Source organism: Micromys minutus (genome assembly GCF_963924665.1).
Source record: "Micromys minutus genome assembly, chromosome: 26".
In the NCBI taxonomy this organism is placed as follows: Eukaryota; Metazoa; Chordata; class Mammalia; order Rodentia; family Muridae; genus Micromys; species Micromys minutus.
In genome coordinates, this window is record NC_137961.1 from 36,328,597 (window position 1) to 36,353,681 (window position 25,085).

The 25,085-nt window shown below is 41.7% G+C and overlaps 1 protein-coding gene across 1 annotated transcript; it reads left to right on the plus strand.

Moving 5' to 3' along the window:
- Positions 1–14,148: 14,148 nt before the first annotated feature.
- On the plus strand, positions 14,149–16,391 carry CGA (glycoprotein hormones, alpha polypeptide; the record flags this gene model as incomplete). Its single annotated transcript, XM_080938530.1, has 3 exons — positions 14,149–14,251; positions 15,208–15,392; positions 16,314–16,391. The coding sequence occupies exons 1-3, from the start codon at positions 14,152–14,154 to the stop codon at positions 16,389–16,391; spliced, it is 363 nt and encodes a 120-aa protein (XP_080794656.1). The 5' UTR covers positions 14,149–14,151.
- Between the last annotated feature and the right edge of the window lie 8,694 nt (positions 16,392–25,085).

Here is a 25,085-nt window from a genome sequence, read left to right on the forward strand (position 1 = left end):
GCTTAAGTGTTCTACATACAGTTCTAAAATGATTTTCCATCATTTCTTGTCTTACAGCATTGGCTCACATGCAAGAGCTAACCACAGCCTGAAAATTAGTGTATGAAATATCAAATGTAAGTCTTTTCTACCCGATACTATGAAACTTGTATTTAGGGCAATTAATTCAAATCTTTTTACTCACCTCCTCCACCTTGTAAACATTTTTTGAAAATATTTTGCTCTCCCCAGACCCTGTAAAATCTTTGTTCACACACATGTCCCGTACTGTGTTCCAGGAATTTGATGGCTTAGAGATCCCTCTCCCCTTCCGTCACTTTCTGTGCACCAATTCTTATAAGACTAGTTAGCTGGATTAAGACTGTGAGGTGAGACCCCAGCCAATGGGGAAAAGCCACAGTCACCACCGAGGTGCAGTAAAAACCAACGCACCCCCTGCCCCGTGTGTTTGCTCTTCCAGAGTAACACGTTTGCCTGTGCTGACAATTCCATTGGAATCGTGGTCTCTTTGTTACCTAAACTTATTTCTAACAGTATATAATTTGTTTTATTTTTCATTTTCTAGGCAGTCACAGGTCAGAGGTAGCCCTGAACCTCAAAAGCAAGTTTGTACTTGGGACTTTTGAACAAGGTTGAGAATGTGACGTTGGACTAAACTCGGTTTGCATGGTGATTCAGCCTTGAGATCTTGGTGGCAGGGTATGAGCTATGGTTGCTTGAATGCTAAATGTTCTTCACCCGCTCATGCATTAGAATACCTTTTCCTCAGATGCTGATGCTGTTGGGAGATGTCCTGGAACTTTTAGGATGTGGAGCCTTGCTGAAGAGAGTTCACTGAGGGCAAGCGTTGGGAACAGAACATGCAACCTCTCTCCACTTCTAGTGCAGTCTCTCTGCTTCCTCTGGAGCCATAGACAAACTAAACTCTCCCTTCTTTAAGTTGCTTTCGTCAATGGTGTTACCACAGCAACACCAAGGACCTGATACATTGGCTGTGTCTGGAGATATATTTAACAGGAATTGTCCATGAAAGGGATGCCATTGATACTTATAGGCATATAAGCTTACTAAATTGTTCAGTCAGGTATATGTGCAGGCTGGAGTCCTGGGTTGCTAGGTGCATTCTTAGGAGAAATGTACATGTGTACAATACATGTAGGTGATGGGGTTCTGTATTAAGCATTGCTAGAAGGGGAAATATGTGGATTGGAGAGATAGCTCAGCAGTTAAGAGCGCTGACTGCTCTTCCAGAGGTCCTGGGTTCGATTTCCAGCAGCTTCTTGGTATCTCACAACCATCTGTTCTGTAATGGGATCCCTTGCTCACTTCTGGTGTGCCTGAAGACAGCTACATTGTACTTGCATGCATGAAATAAATCCTTTTAAGAAGGAGAAGAGGAAGAAGAGGAGGAAGAGGAATAAAAAAAGAGGAGGAGGAGGAAGAGGAAGAAGAGGAGGAGGAAGAGGAGGAAGAAGAGGAGGAGGAAGAGGAGGAAGAGGAGGAAGAAGAGGAGGAAGAGGAGGGGGAGAAAGAAGAGGAGGAAGAGGAAGAAGAAGAAGAGGAGGAAGAGGAGGAAGAGGAGGAGGAAAAGGAAGGAGAGGGGGAGGAAGAGGAAGAAGAGGAGGAGGAGGAGGAAGAGGAAGAAGAAGAAGAGGAGGAGGAGGAAGAAGAGGAGAAAGAGGAAGAGGAGGAGGAGAAAGAAGAGGAGAAAGAGGAAGAAGAAGAGGAGAAAGAGGAAGGAGAAGAGGAGGAAGAGAAAGAAGAAGAGGAGGATGAGGAAGAGGAGGAGGAAAAAGAAGAGGAGAAAGAGGAAGAAGAAGAGGAAGAGGAAAAAGAGGAAGAGGAAGAGGAAGGAGAGGAGGAGGAAGAGGAAGAAGAAGAGGAGGAGGAGGAGAAAGAGGAAGAAGAAGAGGAGGAAGAGGAAGAGGAGGAGGAAAAAGAAGAGGAGAAAGAGGAAGAGGAGGAGGAGAAAGAAGAGGAGGAAGAGGAAGAAGAAGAGGAGGAAGAGGAAGGAGAGGAGGAGGAAGAGGAAGAAGAAGAGAAAGAGGAAGAGAAGAAAGAAGAGGAGGAGTAGGAAGAGGAAGAAGAGGAGGAGTAGGAAAAGAAAGAAGAAGCGGGATTCAGGTATAGCCCAAGCCAACTGGATCCCGATTGCCAAGCTACTTCCTGTGCTCGCCTCCCTCAATATGAAACTAGATATTAGGAGTGAGAGTCTTTCTTAATAGCTATCTTTGCATCACAGCATTGGGCCGGTGCAATGGCTGAATGGATTGAAAAATATTTGCTGCCCTAAGAACCTGAGCTTGATGCCTCAAACTTACAGAACCCATATAAAGCGGGACCAACTTGCCTCCACACATTCACAGTAGAACTTGTGAGTCACATACACACACACACACACACACACACACACACCATAGGTACACACTAACACATAAAATAACTTTAGAACATAAATTCTAAGGTTCTGAAGAGCTTCTATTCAACAAAGCAAAATAAAGTATTTTTTAAAGAGAGAAAAGAATCATGCCTTCACTTATTTTTTTCAGAAGACTTAAAGTTTTAATTTATTTTTAAATTATGTACACGCATTTGTACATAATTATATACATGTACACATCTGTGGGTACACATATATGAGGGTGGGATTCTGTGGAGGTCATAGACATTGGCTCTTCATGTAGCTGCAGTTACATGTGAGCCTCTAACATGGCATGAAATCAAGTCCTCTGGAAGAGCAGCAGCACACACTCTTAACCACTGGTCCATCTCTCTAGCCCTAATTCTTAGGCTGCTGTATGGGACTGTATAGAACACGATATATATACACAGACAGACAGACATACAGATACACACACAGACATACAGATAGACAAATACACTCACACACACACACACACACACACACACACACACACACACACACACACACATGGGCGCGTGGACGTGCCCCCAATGTATCTACTGAGTACTAGTTAGTCCTTCTCAGGATGACTCCATACCTTTCCATATATCTTTCTTAAATCCAGATGCCTGTTAATTTAAGAAATCGGAGCAATGTTTTACCTTTCTGTTTCCTGTTGGAATGATGTCATCCTGAAAATGTTTTTCTCCTGCTTTATGGACATATCAGGTACTTAGCTAATTAAATGTGCTATGCTTAGAGTCCGGTTTGTTTGAAAAGTGTCAACTTTCAGGATGTTTTGTGTAAGTCTCCATAAAATTACGCAGAAAATGGCCAAATGCGCTCTCTCCATAAGCTGCCCTTGAGGTCATCACTGCCTCAAAATGTCTAAAAACAAAACTGATCTGAAGGTTGCAATGTGATAAGATCAAACTGATGTCATGGTTACTACACCCGGTACCACTGGGTGGAATTGATTGCTGATCCCTGGGCTCAGGTGCAGGTGGGAACATGCAGTTTGTATTACTCCGCTGGTATATAAAGGCAGCAGGAGACCTTACTAACTTCAGGCACTGAACAATCCAGAGACAAACTTCCCCTCGGATATACAATCAACTGCCCAGAACACATCGCTCAAGAGATCCAGAGGTAGGTCATATGAAATCATTTGAGGGATTTTAATTAAGGAGTAAAATATTTGTGACCACGCAAAGAAATCTTCTGCATACGTCTTGGTAAGAAAACAATTAGGCATTGATTAATTTTCTTTATGGTGCTCATGGCTGAGCTGGAGGAGGTCTGTAAAAGCGCAGTAGGCAATCCTAAGCTAAGATGGTATCTAGCAGACACCAGGATACAAGGATCTCCTGCTGAGCCGCTGGAGAGCCTGTCAAAATCTAAAATATTTTCTTAAGAACCATTGCATGTCAGTCGAAGGGCCTTCATTCTGCACATCTTCCAGGGACCAGATGGAGGGTCAAGTAGACATTATATAAGTGGCTGAAATGATTTTATTATCAGTTCTAGATGATGTATATCTGAATTTTCAAGTTCCCTATCAATAAAACAGCTCACTGGTTCAGTGAAATGACCATTCGCTCTAATACATTTTGAAGAAATGTTTTTACTGTTTTTTATTATACCACTGGGACATGAGCATTGTTGCCATTTTCTTTCTCGTCAGATTCTGTAAGGTAATACTGTTGGTACTTTGCCAGCTGCAGCTGCTGGTAATCAGTCACTTCCCTAGTCTGAGTGGACGGCTATAGTGTGCTTCTGGAAACTTTTTTCAGATACTTTGTAATTGGCATATTGTGTGATCACTGCACAGTGGTAGATCCAGCCAACCTCAAATTAAAATAAAAATAAAAAACCGTCAATTCAGTTAGTCCTTGAGCAATGACAAAGAACAGGTCTTTACGAAACATGTGATTCTGTTTTTTTAATTTCTTCTTTTTATTTGATTATTTTTACACTCCACATTTTATGCTCCTCTCAGTCCACCCTCTGATTCCACATCCCATTACCCCCTCCATCTCCACAAGGTTGTCCCCACCCCCCACCCCACTAGACCACTAAACTTCCTGGGGTCTCCAGTCTCTTGCGGGTTAGGAGCATCTTCTCTGACTGAACCCAGTCCTTTGCTGTGTATGTGTTGGGGCCTCAGATCAGCTGCTGTATGCTGCCTGGTTGGTGATCCAGTGTCTAAGAGACCTGGCAGGGGGCCGGGGCAGGTAAATTGAGACTGCTGGTCCTCCTATAGGCTCCTCCTCCTCCTCTTTTTTTTTTTTTTTTTTTTTTTTTTTTTTTTTGTGAGCACTCCATAGCCTCAGTAATAGGGTCAGGTCCAGGGGCCTGCCCTTGAGCCGGATTCCACTTTGGGCTTGTCCCTGGACTTTCTTTTCCTCAGTCTCTTCTCCATTTCCACCCCTGCAGTTTTTTTTCAGACAGGAACAATTATGGGTCAGTTTTGACTGTGGGATGACAACCCCATCCTTCACTTGATTATCCGAGCTGGCCTGTCTTTCTGCTGGAGGTGACAAGTTTGCTCTCCCCACTGTAGGGTCCCTCCCCTTTGAGACCTGAGAGTCTCTCACCTCTTGAGGCTCTGGTACATTCTGGAAGGTCCCCTCACCTCCTAAGTCCCAAATTTGCCTGTTTCAGTTCTTTCTGTTGGCCCTCAGGGCTTCAGTCCCCCCCCTGCCCACTCAATACCAGATCATGTTCCTCTCCCCACTGACCCTTTACCTCCCAGGTTTCTACCCCTGCCCCTTGTGGTTGCTTTCTTCTCCTTCCCAAGTGGGGCAGGGGTGTCCTTTCTTGGGCTCTTCACCTTGTTTGTTTTCAGTAATCTAGAGATATCTTAAAGTGCAAAGGGGGAGGTGTATAGGTTGTATTATATATGTTGTGTTATAGAACCATTTGGTATGGGAGGGGCCCTTGGGACGCTCCCCTCACAGATACCGAGAAATGATTGTAGTTATGTTTGTGTTAGCATTAGTTGGGTTAGTGATTGGTTGGTAGACTGGAAATAGAAAATAAAAGGAGTCCTTTTGTTCATCTTTCTCAATATTGAGGAATGGGATTTGAGTACCAATGAAGAAAGGCAGACCTAGTGCATAATGACAGAGTTACTCAGACATGCAAAACAGCCGTTGTATTTCAACAGGATTTTTTGTTTCCAAAGAACTCTATTTTTTTTTTTTTCTATTCAAAAGTCTGATAGTGTACATTTTAAAAGAGGATTTTGGTTTTGGACCCAGGTTCATTAAAGTTGTTCATATTGGCCTGGAATTTGCTTCAGAGCTGAAAACAACCTTGAACTCCTTATAATCTTTATAACCTCCCAAGTGCTGAGGTTACAGGTAGAAGAGGCCTCTTTAAAGTTTCTGAAGATTTCCCTTAAACTTGAGAGGCTGGGTGACAGCTCAGCAGTAAAGAGCACTTATTGCTCTTGCAAAGGAACAGCTGCATCTATGCGGTGACAAAGAGACAAGGGGGAGCACATACACGGGAAATAAAAAATCCTCAGAAGGTAATTCTTGGTACAGAGCTGGGTGTGGCTCTGCCCACTCACTCTCGAAGCACTTGGTGGCAAAGAAAGATGTGTGACTGTGAATTTGAGGTCTAGCGAGAGCACCAGGCTACTAGCAAGCCTTGTCTCTAAAACAAAGAACCAAGACAAAACAATCAAATCACGACTTTGGAGCCAGAAAGACAGCTCAGCAGGTAAGAGTGGTTGTCACCATACCAAACAGCCCGAGCCAGGGACTCAGCACGGAAGGGAAGACATGCCACGAGGGACTCTTCTCTCTTCTCCTTACTTACACTGGGGCATATAGTCACACTCTACCCTGCCAATAAATTGTAAGTTAACAATTATTTAATTTACTTAATTTTTTGTTTTTTAATAAAGTCTCATTCTATAGCCCAGGCTGCTCTCCTTGAATTTCACCTCAGCCTACTGGTATCATAGATGGCAAGACTCACTGATTTAATATTCAATTATTCAAAAAGATTGGCCATTCAAAAATATTTACTATCAGTATTATTAGTGTGTGTGTGTGTGTGTGTGTGTGTGTGTGTGTGTGTGTGTGTATGTGTGTGTGGAGGGTCATGTTCATGACAAGGATGTGTGTGTAAGTCAGAGGACAGTCTTGTGAAGTCAGTTTTATCCTTCTAATTCTGTGTAGGTTTTAGGGATGGAGCTCAGGTTGTCAGGATTTAGTCACACGTTTCCTTATTCACTGAGCCATATGGCTGTCCCTTGGACTATTTTTATTTTTATTTTAAGAGATTTATTTATTATATATATAAGTCATTGTAACTGTCTTCAGACACACCAGAAGACGGCATCAGAACCCATTACAGATGGTTGTGAACCACCATGTGGTTACTGGGATCAAACTCATGACCTCTGGAAGATCAGTCAGTGCTCTTAAGCGCTGAGCCATCTCTCCAGTCCCTCCCCACCCCAACCCCCTTTTTAAAAAGATTTATGGACTATTTTAAAAATGTCAAAAACAGCCATCACTTCTGAAAGGTTTTATGAGTCTCATTGCCTTTTCAATTTTAGCTCCTAACCTTTTATTAATTATGTATTTCTTTCTATGTGGGCACACAAATGCCGCAGTGTGCGTGTGAAGGTCAGAGGGAAACCTTGGGCCTCTTACTGTTCACTGCTGCCTATGTCAGTCTATGTGAGCTTGCCTGTGAGTTTCCCAGGGCCCCATCTCTGCTTCCTGTCTCCACAGCAGTCCCCTTCCTCCCATTAGTGAAAATTCTGCAAGCTTTATGGTTTAATACCCCAGTGCTGGGGATTGAACTCAGGACCTCGTAGATGTTCAGGCATAAACTGCAGTGTAACCCACCGCCGCTTCAGCACTCTATAGGCTCTCTGCCAGGTAGCTACAGGCAGCCAAGTTCTGAAGGCTGAACCCAGAACCTCCTGCGTATTAGGTAAAGGCTTTATCACTGAGCAATACCCCTAGCTCTCTTTAGTACTTTAAAATGAGATGTTTCTTGACTTAAAAGGTAACAGCAGTAAAAAATGGAATGCATAAGTGTAAGAAGTTATAAAAGAAATTTTTATATTTATATAATATTGTCCCCTTAGAAAATGTCTGGTATTAAAAAGAATTCGGCGGTGATTGTATTTGGAGCTGGCTGTGGAAGTCTCTCCCACTGAGCTATGTCTGCAGCTGTCTATACTTTTCATTTGGAGGCGGAATTTCACTGAGCTCTAAGCGAGCCCTGGACTGCAGAACCTTCTCCTTCATCCTCCTGAGGAAATCACCATTAGGATCTCTATGTCCTGGCTTTTGGATGCTTTAGTTTTCTGAGAGAAACTGGTATTATCTACAGTTTTATTACTGGTAGAGTCTCACACGTAGTTCTGGTTAGCATGGATCAGTCTCTCTCCGCCTCCTGAGTGCTGGATTACTTAATAGAATTCTAAGTAATGTTGATATTTAAAGTCTACACAATAGAATGCATCCTGCGTGCAACAAATATACCACCATCACATTAATGTACTATCCAGGAAAAATCGTCCTGCAGAGTCAGAAGTTCTCAGAGAGGTTTGACTGAGGAGATGTGAGTACCACCATGTCTCTGGATGGAACATGGCAGACAATGGTCAAGTCCAGGTGAACAGTGGGATTCTTCTTTCTCCTTCCTGGTGGGCACAGTGACCACCCCTCCCCCACTATGCCTTCTCTGGGATGGTGGGCTACATTTCTTTAAACCTGGGGCCAAGAGAAACCCTTAAATTAATTTCTATCCGGTATTTAATGACAGCAATGAGAAAAGAAACCAGTGTGGTCAGAGTATGTATTCTCTAGCGGATTTATCTGAAAACAATTCACTGAATGTTTTAAAAGTTGTTGAGGGGTTATTTTATTTTGTATTTCAAATAAAGCTGTTAAAAACTTGTAAAGCAACTTTATTAAAATAGTTACTACTGTTACTGCATATGTGTGGCTGATGTGTGTAAGTGGGTACACACATAAGTTATGGTATACAAATGCAGGTTGGAGGGTAGCTTCGTGCAGTTGCTTCTCTTCCAGTTTTAGGTTAATTCTAGCAATCAGGCATGTGTGGCAGGTCACTTTATCCACTAAACTGTCTTGCTGGCTTCTGTTAGCAAATTTTTTGGGGAGGGTATTTTGAGACAGGATTTCTCTGTGTAACAGCCTGGTGGTCCTGGAACTGACTTTGTAGAACAGACAGGCCAGGGACTCACATAGATTCTCCTGCCTTTGCATCCTGAGGACTGGGATTAAAGCTGTGAGCCACCAGCAAACTTGCGTGGCAGCAGATTTTGATTGATATCGTTATTGCTGTTCTAAAGTTCAGCTGAGCACCGTTCTGCTGTGTGGACTGAGGAGAGGAGCGTGGCTTTGTGGGCAAGAGGCTGAGTTAGGTCCAAGGCCAGGTTTGGCCATAGAGTATCCGCCAGCAGGGTCACAATGCTGCCAGACAGGCAATGCCTGTCTCAGAACAAACAAACAAATGAAAGCAAGCAGACAATAAGGTTTCCACTCGGATGGAACAATAATGTGTGCACTGCTAGCTGCCTAAGAATTACGTGATAGGAATAGTTTCTTATGGCTTTGGCACTGAATGCAGCCTTCGTCCAGGAGCGGGATGCTCGAACGCTGAAGTGGACGGACTGAGAGGTAAAAGTGGTCTTAGAGACCAAGTTGAAACAATAATTATCTTTTTAGATTTACGGTCTTTCCTTTAAATTTACTTACTATTTATTTTTTTTTATTGAATTTAGACATGGTCTTACTATATGTCCTTTGTAAGCTTGGAACTTCATAGGTAGACCAGGCTGAACTCAGACTCAAACGCGCGTCCTGAATGCTGGGACTAATGGTGTGTGTCACTGTGTTCAGGATCCGCACTGTTTTGATGTGATAGGTGGCACACGGTGAGGGTATACTGAAGTAAAGATCAGTTTGGGATTTTATAAGCAGAGCCTATGATTTTTGTGGCATATTCTTTCAGACGACCAAAATAGATTAAGATTAGTAGCGTAAGTTTAAATTAATATCACAGTCGATCATAGTTGCATAGTATAAATTGCAACTGGATGTAATTTTTTTTTTCTGCTCCAATTCTTAAGTTTTGATTTTCAAGTTGTGAAACGGAAAAATGCAATCTGTGATGGTGGCGTGTGCCTGTAACCCCAGCCACCTGGAGGCGGCAGTACAAGGTCTAGTCAGGACTGTGTAGTAAGTTCCCGACCAGGCTGGTCAACAGAGTGAGACCTCAGAAAGCATTCAAAGTTACGGACAACGAGGGAAATGCAAATTAAAGCGATTGTGAGATTTTTATCTTATCCCAGCCAGAATGTCTAAGATCAAGAAAACCACGGGCAGCAAGCAAGGTTGTCTCAGGTGTGGGGAAAGGGGGATACTCACTCAGTGTTGGTGGGATTACAAACAAATAGGAATCAATCTGGGGGATTTTTTTTCTTTTTTCTTATGTTTTTAAAATTAGATACTCTGTATTTACATTTGAGATCTTATCCCTTTCCCCACCCTGATACCATCCCCCTCCCCCTCCATTTGCCTTCACAAAGGTGCACTCCCTCCTAATCACCCTCTCCACCCCAGTGCCTAGTCATTCCCCTACATTGGAAAAACATGCCTTCCCTGAGCCAAAAGCCTCTTCTCACATTGATGTCAGACACTGCTTTCTTCAGCTACATATGCACTGGATCAATAGGTTTCTCAATGTGCGCACAAAGGTTGGTGTTTTAGTCTATGGGAATTCTGGAGGGTTTTGTTAGTTAATAATGTTGTTCTTCCCATGAGGTTGTAACCCCTTTCAGCTCCTTCAGTACTTTCTTTAACACCTTCACTGTGGTCCCTGTGTTCAGTCCAATGGTTAGCTGCAAACATGCTCAACTGTATCTGTATGACTCTGACATAGTCCCTGAGGGGACATCTCTGTCTGGTTCCTGCCAGTAAGTACTTTTTGGGATCAGCTACAGTGCTTGGATTTGGTGGCTGCATATGTGGTGGATCCCTGGGTGAGGTGGCTCCTGAGTGATCTTCAACCCCTGTTACTCTATATGACCCTGCATTTCCTCATGAATGTTTTGTTCTCCCGTCTAAGAAGGACTGAGGCATCCACAGTTTGGCCTTCCTTCTTTTTGAGCTTTATAATGTCTGTGAATTGTTTCTTGGGTACTCAGAGCTTTCTGGGGTTAGTATCTGCTTATCAGTGAGTGCATACTATGTGTGTTCTTTTGTGACTGGTTCCCTCACTCAGGATGATAGTCTCTATTTCCACCCATTTGCCTACAAATTTCATGAAGCCATTGTTTCTAATAGCTGAGTAGTACTCCATTGTGTAAATGTACTTTCTGTAACATTCCTCTGTTGAAGGACTTCTGGGTTCTTTCCAGCTTCTGGCTAATATAAATGAAGCCACAATGAACATGGTGGAGCTTGTGTCCTTTTATATGTTGGAGCATCTTTGGGGTACATGCCCAGGAGTGGAATAGCTGGGTTTTCAGGTAGTACTATGTCCAATTTTCTGAGGAACAACCAGACTGATTTCCAGAGTGGTTGTACCAGCTTACAACCCCACCAACGGTGGAGGAGTGTTCCTCTTTCTAATGTGGGTGATTCATAAAAAGTTAAAAACAAATGTGCCATACAGCCTAGTGATCCTACTTCTTGGTGCATACCCAAGGGACTCAGCGTCTCACTCCACAGACGACCGGCCCAGCCATTTTTATTCCCACCTTATTCACAGCAGTCAGGAAGTGGAAACTCCCATAATGACCTTTAGTTGATGAATGGACAATGGGGGCATAATGGATTCCTATTCAATTTTAAAGAAAAATGAAATAATAAAATTTGACAGAAATAAATGGTTGTAGAAAATATCTTATTGAAGGAAACAACACAAACCTGGAAACTTTTTCTCTTAGCTGTTGATGCTAGGCTCTGGGTCTTTAGGTATATAACCTGGCGTAATCGCAATACCAGGAAAGTAAAGACGGATCAGGGTGGGACACAGAGAACACTAGAAAGGGAAACAATAGTTGCTCTGAAGGGTAAATGGGGAAAATGAAAGGGGAGGAAGGAAAGAGGGCAGCACAGAGGGTGTGGAAAGGAGGAGGGATATTTGGGAAAGCTGTAGGAATTGTATTATTTTAAGGCTACAGTCTATATCAATCAATCAATCAATCTATCTATCTATCTATCAATCTATCTATCCATCTTTCTATATATGTTGTATGTATATATGTATCTAGCTATTTGGCTTAATGTTATGCCAGCTGGGTGGTCATATTCTTTCCTAAACTACAGAATAATAAAAACTCAAGTTTATATATGTCTACCTATCCAACTCTTTACATATGTTGTATGTTTGTGTGTATATATAATATATATATTATATATTATATATATTCTATATTCTATATTAAATTATATAATTATATAAATGCTATGCCAATTGGGGTTACAAGCCTGTTCCTTTAGCCTTAGAGTAACAAACGCCCAAGTACCCACATGAGAAAACTTGTGTTGTGTGTCAGAAGAGCTCAGGAGACGCCCCTGTTTCCCTTAGTGCCTTCTAGGAAGAGGAGATAAGACCCTATTGCTAAAGATACCACACACTTCAGGCCATGGATTTGGAGAAATCAATCTGAGTCTATCAGGGAAGCCTCGCACTGGGGACTAGTGGTCACCGTTTCATAAGGAGCCACGTATACTGCCGAGAGGAAAAGCAACGGATAGTCTTAGCTAGTTGTAACACCAACAAATCACAGCAATGACCAGTGCAAGACACTATCTCAGAGAGCGGCACTTACATCCTTGGCTTTGAAATTGTGTTAGACATTCAAAGGCTGGTAAGGTGGCCTCAGCTGATAAAAACACGGGCTGTCATACCTGGTGATGCTGGTCTGATTCACAGGATGTGTATGCAGAAGATCAACTCAGACCTTCACTTATGCACAGCAGCATGTCCTTCCCCAACACACACACACACACACACACACACACACACACACACACACATCAATGAAGGTAATTTTCATTGTTTTTTTTTTTTCTTTTTGGTTTGGTTCGGTTTGGTATTTTTTATTTATTTTATTTTCAGCGTCTGGTGTAGTGGAGCGCAGCTGGGTTTGATATACCCCTTTACTCAGTTGTCCCACCAACACATCATGGATCTCTAAGAAAATGTGCAGAGAGAATTTTAATATTTATATTAATTGTTTTGTCCTCACAGACCCACTGAAGATTTCTAGGGTCTTTTCACTCCAAGAATCACTGACGTAGAACAAATGATGGTTACCTGTAGTTAAATATATACACATATGTGTGTATGTATATTTATATATACATATTTGTGTGTGTGTAGTTAACTATATATATGGTTATATATAGTTATGTATACATATATAGTTTTATATATATGGTTATATAAATATATCTACACATCACATATATATCATATATACATGATGATATACATATGTGATATATATATATATATATTTGATAGAAATAATGGCATATAAAGTTGTTTGACTGAACACATACCAATATATATATGTGTGTGTGTGTGTGTGTGTGTGTGTGTGTATCTGCTTTGCTCTAGAAAGCTTTTTCTTGCTATTCTAAAACTCTGGTTAAGACAGGTCTTTCTTCTAGTAAAAATTCTAAAAGCTATCTGGATAGTCAGAAAAGCTGCTATAAAAAATTAATTATTTGGATCTTCTGATGAAGTCAGAAATCCTGTTAAGAAAAAATTCCTGAGAAGCTGTGTTGCTCTCCAGAGATTTCCAGATAGCTCAGCCCTGGCTAGCGAAGAATTGGAAAGAACTGCTACCAATTTCTGCTAGCTCATCTACTGCAGTTCAAAAGCCCGGTTTTTATTTACATGTAGTTCAGTCATGTATCCAGCTTTCCTTTTGATTATTACATGAACCGGCATCCCATGACCCCAGCAAGCATGTATGTTTTTCTTAACATTACAAAAGAATTTAGAGACCTGTCTGCTTTTGCTAAGCACAGAGGATAAAATAGTTGGGTGGGACCCTGCCCTGAAATTACTATATCCACCATTCTGGACCTAACCTTGCTGTGTTCTAGGCTGAACTTTGTATTTTTCTGACAAGCTGGCTAATGGTGGAGCTACCTTTGTTCCTTTAGATTCATGAAGCCCCACATAATGCATATTGCATACATATATTTTGCATAGTTGAGAAATTATGTATATTTTGAAATTGTAAGACATGAAGTGAGTCTTAACTACCAGGAGAGCCCCCCCCCCTTGAGACACAAGAGCAGAGTTTGATGCAAATGCAAGTGGTTTTTAAAAAAAGATTTATTTATTTATTTATTTATTTATTTATTTATTTATTATAAGCACACTGTAGCTGTCCTCAGACACACTGGAAGAGAGCACTGGATCCCATTTCAGATGGCTCTGAGCCACCACGTGGTTGCTGAGAATTGAACTCAGGACCTCTGGAAGAGCAGCCAGTGCTCTTAACCACTGAGCCATCTCTCCAGCTCCCATGAGCAATAATGTTAAACTTACTGGTTGATGGTTCTAGGGAAATAGCTCAGTAGCACAGCACTTTCTTAGTGTGCCCAACGTCAGCTCCACCAGTTAAAATAACTATCATCCGAAAGCTGCTGGTTTGTGATGCCTGGAATGCTAAGATTACACTGTCATTGTTTTTATGTGTGGTTCGCAGGAGAGCTATGGATTACTACAAAAGATATGCAGCTGTCATGCTGGTCATGCTGTCCCTGTTCCTGCACATCCTTCATTCTCTTCCTGATGGAGACTTTATCATCCAGGGTATGTGACAAAGCCTGGGCTTGCAGTGAAAGGGGAAACTTGTTTCTAGATGGATATCAATAATCATTAGTGAATTTCTACCATCATGTGATAGTCACTTCTGGGCACATATCTAGGCACATGTAGCCTGTGAGCACAGAACTAAGTTAGGTTCAGAAAATATGCAGTGAGGATGTTACAGTCCACATCCTAAGCATGCTCGTCTGAAGTGCACTCTTTCCTTTTGTACATCTGAGGAGACAAGGAGAAAAGTCATCCCCATTTGGCTCAGTTGTGTTTTCGAATTGCTTCCAGATTTCAGAAAAATGTATCAGTCTTTTTACAGATAAATTTTCATATCAGGATAACAAGTGAGGAAGATAAAAATCTGTTTCACACATCAAATCTGCTTTCCTACACTTCTTGACTCTTACAGCGCAGGACATAACCACCCACTCTGATTGTGAGCCCTTATTTGTTAAGGTTTTTCTTTTGTAAACGGTATTGCTGTACCTCAGGTTCTAAGCAGAGATGCCTTTTGTATAACCAGGCTATGTAGACTACAAGCTCTCTTAATTCTAATGCTGGCTTTCTGTCAATATTTGGAGTATTTATGGGGAAAAACAATAGCAGACTCACCTCCGGAAAACATTTCTTTCCTAATGAATGTGGCATTTATAGCTGCAAAGCTTTTGTGCTCTCTCTAAGCATGTTCTTAGCGTTGGGTTTATCTGTCCTTGGAGAATGAGAAACCACTGTAAGGAACTCCGTATGTAGCTATGGAAAAGCAGTTTCTCTGTGAGCATAGCTACAGTAGTAACAGGAGAAGGATTTGTGAAGATTAATATGTAGGCAAAATACTTATTTTCTTCTTTATTGCCAATGCAAACAGCATCCATCATGTCATACCAGGAAGGAGTTTGTCTGTCTTTGAATCCTTTTTGGGTGATTTTTCTCTTCTCTTGTTTTCTGTCTAGGTTGCCCAGAATGTAAACTAAAGGAAAATAAATACTTCTCCAAGCTGGGTGCCCCCATCTATCAGTGTGTGGGCTGCTGCTTCTCTAGGGCGTACCCCACTCCTGCAAGGTCCAAGAAGACAATGCTGGTTCCAAAGAATATTACCTCGGAGGCCACGTGCTGTGTGGCCAAAGCATTTACCAAGGTAAGAGCTTCCTGACAGTCCATCCAGGGGCAGTGTGTGCTCGTGACATGTAACATGTAACAGTCCACCCAGAGGCAGTGTGTGCTAATGACATGTAACATGTAACAGTCCACCCAGAGGCAGTGTGTGCTCATGACATGTAACATGTAACAGTCCATCCAGAGGCAGTGCGTGCTCATGACATGTAACATGTAACAGTCCACCCAGAGGCAGTGTGTACTCATGCCGTGTAAAGTCCAAGCTGCCTAGTGACCTGTATTTGTTGCTCCTTTGTTCGGGTGACACCTGCAGAGGGCGACACGGAAGGAAAGATTCTTTCAAATTGTCCTCTGACACCCCATCCTCTCCCTCCACTAACTAAGGGGGAGAGAAAAGGCCCATTTGGTTTTCCCAGTGAGTTCTAGGTTACAATAATATGATTCTCCTCCCCCATAAAAGCCACAACAGCAAAAGTAAAAACAAGACAAAGCAAATAAACAAAGTTGCAAATATCCTGGGCTGGGAAACACCGGAGAGTCTCTGAGCTTTGAGTCTTAAGAGTGTGTGTTTGTGTGTGTGTGTGTGTGTGTGTGTGTGTGTGTGTGTGTGTGTGTGTGTAATACCAAGTAAATAGGTATTTTTCTAAGGGTAGAGGATATAGTTCAATGGCTGAGTACTTGCTTAAGAAATGCTGAAATTAAAAAAAAAAACATTAAATTGAGGAGGGAACAAAGCTAAATAAAAGCAGGTTTTTTTGTTGTTGTTATTTTGTTTTTGTTTTTAAAGCATAGCTTGTTCTGCAGTGGGAATTTTACTGTTAGTGAATCTATCTCCTGAAAGTAAACAAGGAAAATACCAAACCCTTATTAAGTTCCGGCTGCTTTTTACTTGACGTTTTGCAGTTGTGACCGTCTACCCACCTCCTGTTTCTTTGCCCTGTAGGCCACAGTAATGGGAAACGCCAGAGTGGAGAACCACACGGACTGTCACTGTAGCACCTGTTACTACCACAAGTCGTAACCTCTGTGCCCGCAAAGCTGTGCTGAGGACTGCTGACCCGTGAGATGGCACTGAGTGGTGCCACCCCCTCCTTACAGACTCGACACGTCTCTACAGTCATCTCCCTTACACTTCAGTGCCAGCAGCAGGCTCTTCTCAGTAGGGAAAAATGTAGTATTTACCACGGTTCCGTCAGAAATAAAACCTTTTAAGTCATCAATCACAGAAGTGCTGCCTTCTTTAAAAGTAAAGTTGTTTGCTTTTGACAAGGTTTACTAAAGGGGATGACCTCAGCGGTTGAATTGGGACCTAATGCACTCAGTGGTCTGACGCTGGAGAGTCTGGCTTCCATCTTGCCTTCTGCAAGCAAGTTGCCTATTCTGTCAGTGAGCTATTTATAAGATAGTTCACTGGGGTGGGAAAAATGGTAGGGAAGTTCTATTTTTACTCATTTTTTTATATCTCTTCTACATCTCTAGTTTAATACGTTGTATCAAAATACAGATATACTATCATGATGATACATGCTAAAATATAGGTATATATACCACAAAGATGTCATACATGGTGGATATTTGAGTTGAAATGTTTTCATTGGTGAAAATGGACAACCAAGAAATATACTTCTCTGGGGATCGGGAAAGGCAAGATCTCTCTGTGCCAGATATTTCTACTTGGTTTATTCCTCCCCAAAATAAAGTCAGTCTCTCTTAGTCAGCCCGCATCACTGTCCTCAGCGACAATTAGACATTGCTCTAAAATTCTAGAAGACCAGATTTTTATATCACACATTCAAGCAGTTCTGGGTGTGCACGAGTAAATGAGGAAAGTAGGCTATCAGTGAGCTCTCTCTGTTGGGGAGGAGCAACACCAAGTACTTACATTAGGTTCTAGCAAAATGCTTGGGACCAAGGATGCTCCTCTATGGAAGAGCATGACCAGGGTCTCGAGCTCAACCCTCAGTACCACAAAAGCAAGCAAGCAGACAAAAGTGCTTCAGAGTACTGCCAGGAGTCACAGTTACATTTCCTGAGCATTTATATCTACTACGGCCCTTACTTTGAGGACAAATACTAGATATTTGTAAAGTCAAATTAGTAATGATTGAAATTAAAGCTACTGCCAAGCTCTGTCCCTAAAAGAACCTGAAGTTTTAAAACACAAATTTAAAATTTCTTAATAAAAAAAGCCATTCCCACTACAGATAACATTTTCAAAAATTAGTTTCAAGCTGCACATGGTAGAATATGTATCTAGTCTTGATCCGTGTACCACTTGGTGGGTGGGGGCACAGGAGTTCAAGTCTAGCTTGGATTACATGAAACCCTGCCTCAAAAGCAAAACAAATAAATTCCAAAATGCATAAATATAAATCTCACGCATCACAAATGTATTGCTTTATCAATACTGACCAATCGGATCCTTTGCAGATTGGTAAACATTTCAGGTACCATGGCAAAAGGTAAAATAGTTGAGTGTACTTTTTAAGACACTTCAAAGGAAACATGAAGATTGGTTGTTGTTTTGTTTTGGTATCGTGAAGGTGTGAAAATCACTGAAAGAAGACCCCAGACTCAGTATGCAAAAACAAAGAGCATTTACTCTTTAGAAACATCCAGCATGCAGGAGCTAACCATTCTTTAAAATGGTAACCCCAAAGGCATACAGGCCTTCTTATAGGGAAGAAGGATTTAGTAATCTAACATCTCGGTGGGTGCCGGGGGGGGGGGGGTCACAGGTGGTCAATGGTCTGCATTCCTGTGTCATGTGATGAAATAGGGTTGGTTGCCCAGCACAGCTCGCCCATTCTGAGATGTTCCCCTATTTTTGTGATTGTCCCGGGCTGTTCTTTGGGAGGGGGTTTTATGATCTTGCTCTGGATTTTGTGGTTTGTCCCTGGAGCTGGCGCCTTAAAGCCTTTTGTGGAAATCAGATCTGGTCCTTAAATGGGGACAAATGGTCTTATGTGGCCCTTGCCCTATGCTCTCATTTAGTAGCTCAGGCTGACCCAGATTTTACTGTGGATCCCAAACTAGCCTTGAGTTTGCAGCAATCCTTCTGCCTCCATCTCCTAAGCAATAAGATGATGGGTACCAGCCACTGTGCCTCATTTACATTAGTCGATTCGTTTATTCTACTGAACACCCAGTAAGTGTTGGTGCTTTGCGCACGAAGATTCAAAGATGCAGAGTTTTAGAAGCACAAAGTTGTGCAAGAGACATGAATACAGTGTAGCCCAAGAGAATAATGAGGTTGGTAACTGGTTCACTCAAAAGTTCGGCAGATAATCACTGACCATGTACACTTTGTCGAGTCTGAGAGCTCACTTTCGAGGTAAGGGAGGAGGAAGGCTACAGACACAGCATGACTGGAGTGATCCCAGTTCGTCTGAGATCATCTCGTGTTACAGGGGAAATGGAAAGGATGCTCAGGTTGCCATGAGAGAAACAGACATCTTCATGATCACCCACAACAGCCAAGTTGACCTTGTGTCGGTTGGGATGAAACCTCACAGTCAGCCTGGTCTCCAGTGCTAGGTATGGTGGTAGATGAGAAAAACAGACCCTGCTCTGTGTCAGTTCAAAGACACAAACTGCAGCAGTAGTGGGAGGGTCTGATGTTGGCTAGGAGACAGAAAACCAACGACAACAAGCTAAACACACGGGCTGGTCAGTATCCATGTGTGTACATAAGGCAGTGGTTACCATTCTCATGGGACATGTGAATGGACCATATCTCTCCTATAGTCCTTCCTCCCGCACTTCTATCCTAGTCATCACTGCTTAGGAGTAGGAAGTAGCCAATCAAAACGTAGGCAGCCATACATGGGAGACAAAGAAGCCAAAAATGTATGAAAGACTTGTTATGTGGGCCTCTAGCCTTTGGGAAATGACGTGCAGGAAGCCTACAGGCTGACACAAGAAACCATTTTCTGGTGAAAGAAGACTTGAGGACCTGCTTCATGAACTAGAAAACCCACAACATTTCTGGGGGCTTGTATCAGAACTAAGACAATTTTTAAATAATTAAAACCAAACAATGCATTTTAAATGAGACATCTAAACCAACTACAAGACAAATTAGAATTCAGCCAATTAATGTTAATTATATCAAGAAACTAAAATACAATTATTTATTTAATTATTTAAACATAAGAAAAAGAACAAACAGTAACATATCATTGATTATAAAACAAAGTCTAATAAATATGGTTTCATTATGAAATAAACACAGGATTAACTGAATTTAGAGACGGATAAGTCTTCCTTAGATGCTTTTCTCTCCTGTAAGTAGAGTTAATTACATTTTACTTTTATTGTATCTCTGGAGTTGCCCACACACAACCCCAACCCCAAGCCCATTCCCCAACAACATCAGCTACAACCCCAACCAACACCCACTGTAACCTGAGCCCCTACAACAACAGCAACTGTATCTCCAACACAAACTGATTTGAACAATGACATGAACCAAACCTAATCTTAACCCAAACCTCAACCCAACCCCATCCCCAACCACAACCTAAAACTGACCAGATTCCTACCTTCATACCAACCCACATACAATGCCCACCCTCAACTTAACCCATTTCTATTGCCCAGACCCAACTCAAACCCTAACGCCCACCTTAATTATAAAACCAACCTCACCTCTGATCTCAACTCCAAACCTAACCCCAACTGCCTACCCCCACCAATATACCCACGTCAAACCCAATTTGAATCCTGAATCTAGCCCCAGTATCCATCCCAACTACCCATCCCAAATCTACCCCATGCCTAGCACAGCAACCCCAAGCCCTGCCCAAATACAACTCCAGTCCTAACTGTAAGCCCAACCTCAACCCTAATCCCCAAACCCACTCCAAACCCTAACCACAACCCCAACTCCAGACCTAATGTCTTAGTTATGGTTTTTATTGTTGCAATAAAACACCATGACCAGAAGTAACTTGGGGAGGAAAGGCTTTGCTTCTCTTACAGTTTCATACAACAGTTCATCAAAGCAGTAGGTCAGGAACACATGGTAGAAACCTAGAAGCAGGAGCTGATGCAGAGACCATGGAGGGGTGCTACTTACTGGTTTGCTACCCCTGGCTTGTTCAACCTGCTTTCTTTCTTTTTCCCCCCAACATAATATTTTTATTGATTATTTGGAAAATTTCACATAATGTACTCTAAACATAATCACTTCCTAGTTCTGGGTTCGCCCTCTGCCCTTGTGATATACCCACCAAGGGGAAAGAAAATAAAAAGCAAGCAAGCAAGCAAGCACCAATATCACCACCAACAAAAGCCACAGTCTGATTTGTGTTAACCATTACTCATGGACCACGGTCAAACTCCTAAGGACCAACCCTTGAAGAAAACTGAGTCCTTCCCCACCTGCATACCTCCAGAAGCCATAAATTGTGGAAAGCTACACTTCAGCATCATGATCACAGTTTTTAAAGAGTTCTCTTTGATGGCTTTCTGTCTAGGCCTTTTTTTTCTGGGCTTGGGAACCATATCTTTCTCAACTATGAGTCTACAGTCATTAGTACCACTGCAGAAAGTAGCTTCCTTGCCTTTTACAGTCATCAGCAGCACAGATTGTGGACTTCCACATGGTTTCTGGTGATAGGAAGGACCATGGATAGCCACATGACCTCCAGCATTAGCATGCCACCCATGGCAGAACAGACCACAAGCATCTTTATGGTCCTCACAGGCAGCAAAGGCCATGGACACCATCACGGCTTCCAGTTGCAGCATGGTCCATGTGGTGGACCCGTATAATCTTTGGTGGTAAAATGGTCATGGACAATGACATGGACTCAGGCTTCAGTGGACACATGGGCCACAACATGGCCCCCAGCAACAGGGATTCAGGCACTTAGCCTACTTTGTAATAGAACTCAGGACTACCAGCCAGGGAAGACCCAACCCACAATGGTCTGGGTCCTCCCGTATCATTAATTAAGAAAATGCTCTATAGGCTTGCCTATAGCCCAGTCTTATTGTTCTTAATTGGGGTTCCTTCTTTTCAAATGATTCTAGCCTGGGGCAAGTTGACATAAAATTAGACAGCATACCCAACAACACCAAACACAACTCCAATTTTAACCTCAAGCAATTCCCACCCCAGCGTCCAGCACAATTATAACCCTAACCCTTGTCCCATCCACAATCCCTACCTCAACACTAAGTTTAATACCCACCCCACTCCCAATCCAAGCCAACACAATCCCAAATCTAACACCATCTTTGACCCTACTTTAACCCAACCCAAACTGTATATCCCTAAACTCCAGCTCACACCTGGCAATCTCCATGCCCAAGTCAAACCTCAAACTCATCCCCAAAAACTACCCCCACCCCATTACCAACCCGGTCTCCAATGCCAACTCCAAACCTAACCTACTCTCACATTTACCACAACCACAACCCAAGCACCAAAGACAACCCAATTAACCACAATCCTAACCTCAGCTCTAAAGCAGAATCCAATTTCAACTTTGTATGTGCAAGAACAGTCAGCTAATGCTCAACAAGGATACCAACAACACACAGTGAAGACCACATTATGGACAAATGGTGCTAGGAAAACTGGAGTCCTAAGTATAGAAAAATAAAATTGAACATGCACATATCCCTTGGCACAAAAAAAGTAACTCTAGGTGGATCAAAGACCTAAAGGTGAAACCCAAGGCACTCAAACTGTCAGAAAATAAAGGCAGAGCCCTACAGAGTATAGGTCTGAGAACGGACTTGCTCAAGAGAACTCCATTTGCACAGGGATACAGGGCAATAACTGACAGATGGAACTCATAACACTAAAATGCTCTTGCAAAGCTAAAGAAATAAATATTTTATTTCCCCACACAAAAGCAATCTACAGATTCAATGCAACACCATCAAAATTACAAAAAACATTCTTCACAGACCTTGAGAAGAAAATGCTCAACTTCATACAGAAAATCAATAAACTCAAAACAGATAAAACCATCCTGAACAACAAAAGAATTGTTGGATGTCCCACCATTTCCAATTTCAAGTTGTACTGCTTAGCTGTAGTAATGAAAAGCATGTGGTACTGACATATAAGCAGACATGTCGATCAACAGAATCAAATTGAAGGCCCAGACATGAATCTATACACCTATGGACACTTGGTTTTTTATAAAGAATCCAGAAATACATTCTGGAAAATAAAAAAGACAGACTCATCCACAAATGGTGCTGGTCAAACTAGATGCATGCTCCTAGAAGAATGCAAATAGATTCATAATTATCACCCTGCACAAAATTCAAGTTCAAGTGGATCAATTATCTGAACATAACACCAGATACACAGAACCCATTAAAAGGCAAAGTGGGAATGGCCTTAAACACATTTGCATAGGAGACAACGTTCTAAACAGAACACTGTTAGCAAAGTCACTAAGATCAACAATTAATAAGTGGGACCTTGAGACCCAGCCCAGTTTCATCAGGACTGGTGGTCTGCCTGCAAGATGCTGGGCACCCGGAAGAGCTGCAGGAGGGTTCTCACTCCTGAGCCCTGAGATAAGTCCGCATTTACTGTCTATCCGGGAGAGGCCACCCAGAAATTTCAGGGCCCAGGTAGCTGTGCTGCCTGGGAACAGACACTTCAGGACCAAGGACAGAGCCGGCCCAGTTGCATCAGGACCCAACATCACCATTGGAACTCACAGCCTACCAGAGAGCAGAATACACAGGAGCAATCTTCCTCCGGAGACCACGGACCCACAGACCCACAGGAGAGAAAAGCTCTAGTCATAGACAACAAGATCACCTGTAGCACCAATAACAAGATGGCAAGAGGCAAGCACAAGACTCTAAGAGACTGAAACCAAGACAACCTGGCAAGATCAGAACACAGTTCTCCCACCACAGCAAGTAGTGGATATCACAACTCACTAGAAAAACAAGATTTAGACTTAAAATTATACTTCATGATGATGATGGAGACACATGAGAGCACATAAATAACACACTTAAAGAAGTACAAGAAAGCTAGGAGAACACACGCAAACAAGTTGAAGCCCTTAAAGAAGAAATACAAAAAAACACAAAAATGACTTAAAGAGCTACAGGAAAGCACAACCACACAGGAGAAGGAATTGAAAACAGAAATCGAAACAATAGAGAAATCACAAAAGGAGACAACCCTGAAGTTGGAAAACCTAGGAAAGACATCGGAAATCATAGATCTATGCATCACGAACAGAATACAAGAGATGAAAAAGATGGTCTCAGGGGCAGAAGATAACATAAAAAACACTGACACAACAGTCACAGAAAAAGCAAAAAGAAAAAAAAATCCAGAAAAATCCAGGAAGCAATGAGAAAACCAAACCTAAGCATAACAGGTGTAGAAGAGGGTGAAGATTCCCAACTAAAAGGCACAGTAAATATCTTCAACAAAATTATAGAAGAAAACTATCTACCCTTGAGAATGAGATGATCATGAAGATACAAGACACCTACAGAACCCCAAATAGATGAGACTAGAAAAAAAAATTCTTCCTGACACATAATACTCAATACATTGAATGTTCAAAACAAAGAAATAATACTAAAAGCAGTAAGGGAAAAAGTACAAGTAACATATAAAGGCAGACCGATCAGATTTGCACCAGATGTCTCAACAGAGACTATGAAAGCTAGAAGATCCTGGACAGACATCATACAGACCCTAAGAGAACACAAATGGCAGCCTAGGTTACTATATCCAACAAAACTCTCAATTACCATAGATGGAGAAACCAAAATATTCCAAGACAAAAGCAAATTTACACAATATCTGTACACAAATCTAGGGCTACAAAGGATAATTGATGGAAAACTCCACGACAAAGAGGGAAACTTCACCCTAGAAAAAACAAGAAATTAATCTTCTTGAAACAAACCCCAAAGAACAAAAGTACACAAACATAATTCTACCTCTAATAACAAAAATAGCAGAAAACAACAATAAATATTCCTTAATATCTCTAAACATCAATGGACTCAATTCCCCAAAAGAAAGACATAGACTATCAGACTGCATACATAAACAAAGTCCAGCATTTTGCTGCATGCAGGAAAATTATCTCAGCAACAAAGACAGGCACTACCTCAGAATAAAAGGTTGGAAAAAAAAATCCAAGCAAATGGTACCAAGAACCAAGCTGAAGTAGCCATTCTAATATCAAATAAAATAGATTTTTTAACAAAAAGTCATCAAAAAAGATAAGGAAGGACACTTTTTCCTCATCAAAAAAATCTGTCAAGAGGAACTCTCAGTCCCGATTATTTATGCTCCAAATACAAGGATGTCCACATCCATAAAGAAATTCTACTAAAGCTCAAAGCATATATTGCACCACACACAATAATACTGGGAGATTTTAAAACCCCACTTTCATCAATGGATCATGGAAGCAGAAACTGAAAAGAGACACAGTGAAACTAACAGAAGTTAAGAACCAAATGGATTTAACAGACATCTATAGAATATTTCATCCTAAAACAAAAGAATATACCTTCTTCTCAGAACCTCATGGCACCTTCTTCAAAATCGACCATATAGTTAGTCAGAAAACAGGCTTCAACACATTAAAGAAGATCAAAATAATTGCATGCATCCTATCAGATCACCATGGACTAAGTAAGACTGGTCTTCAATAAAAAAAAATACAACAAAAATCCCAAATACACATGGAAGCTG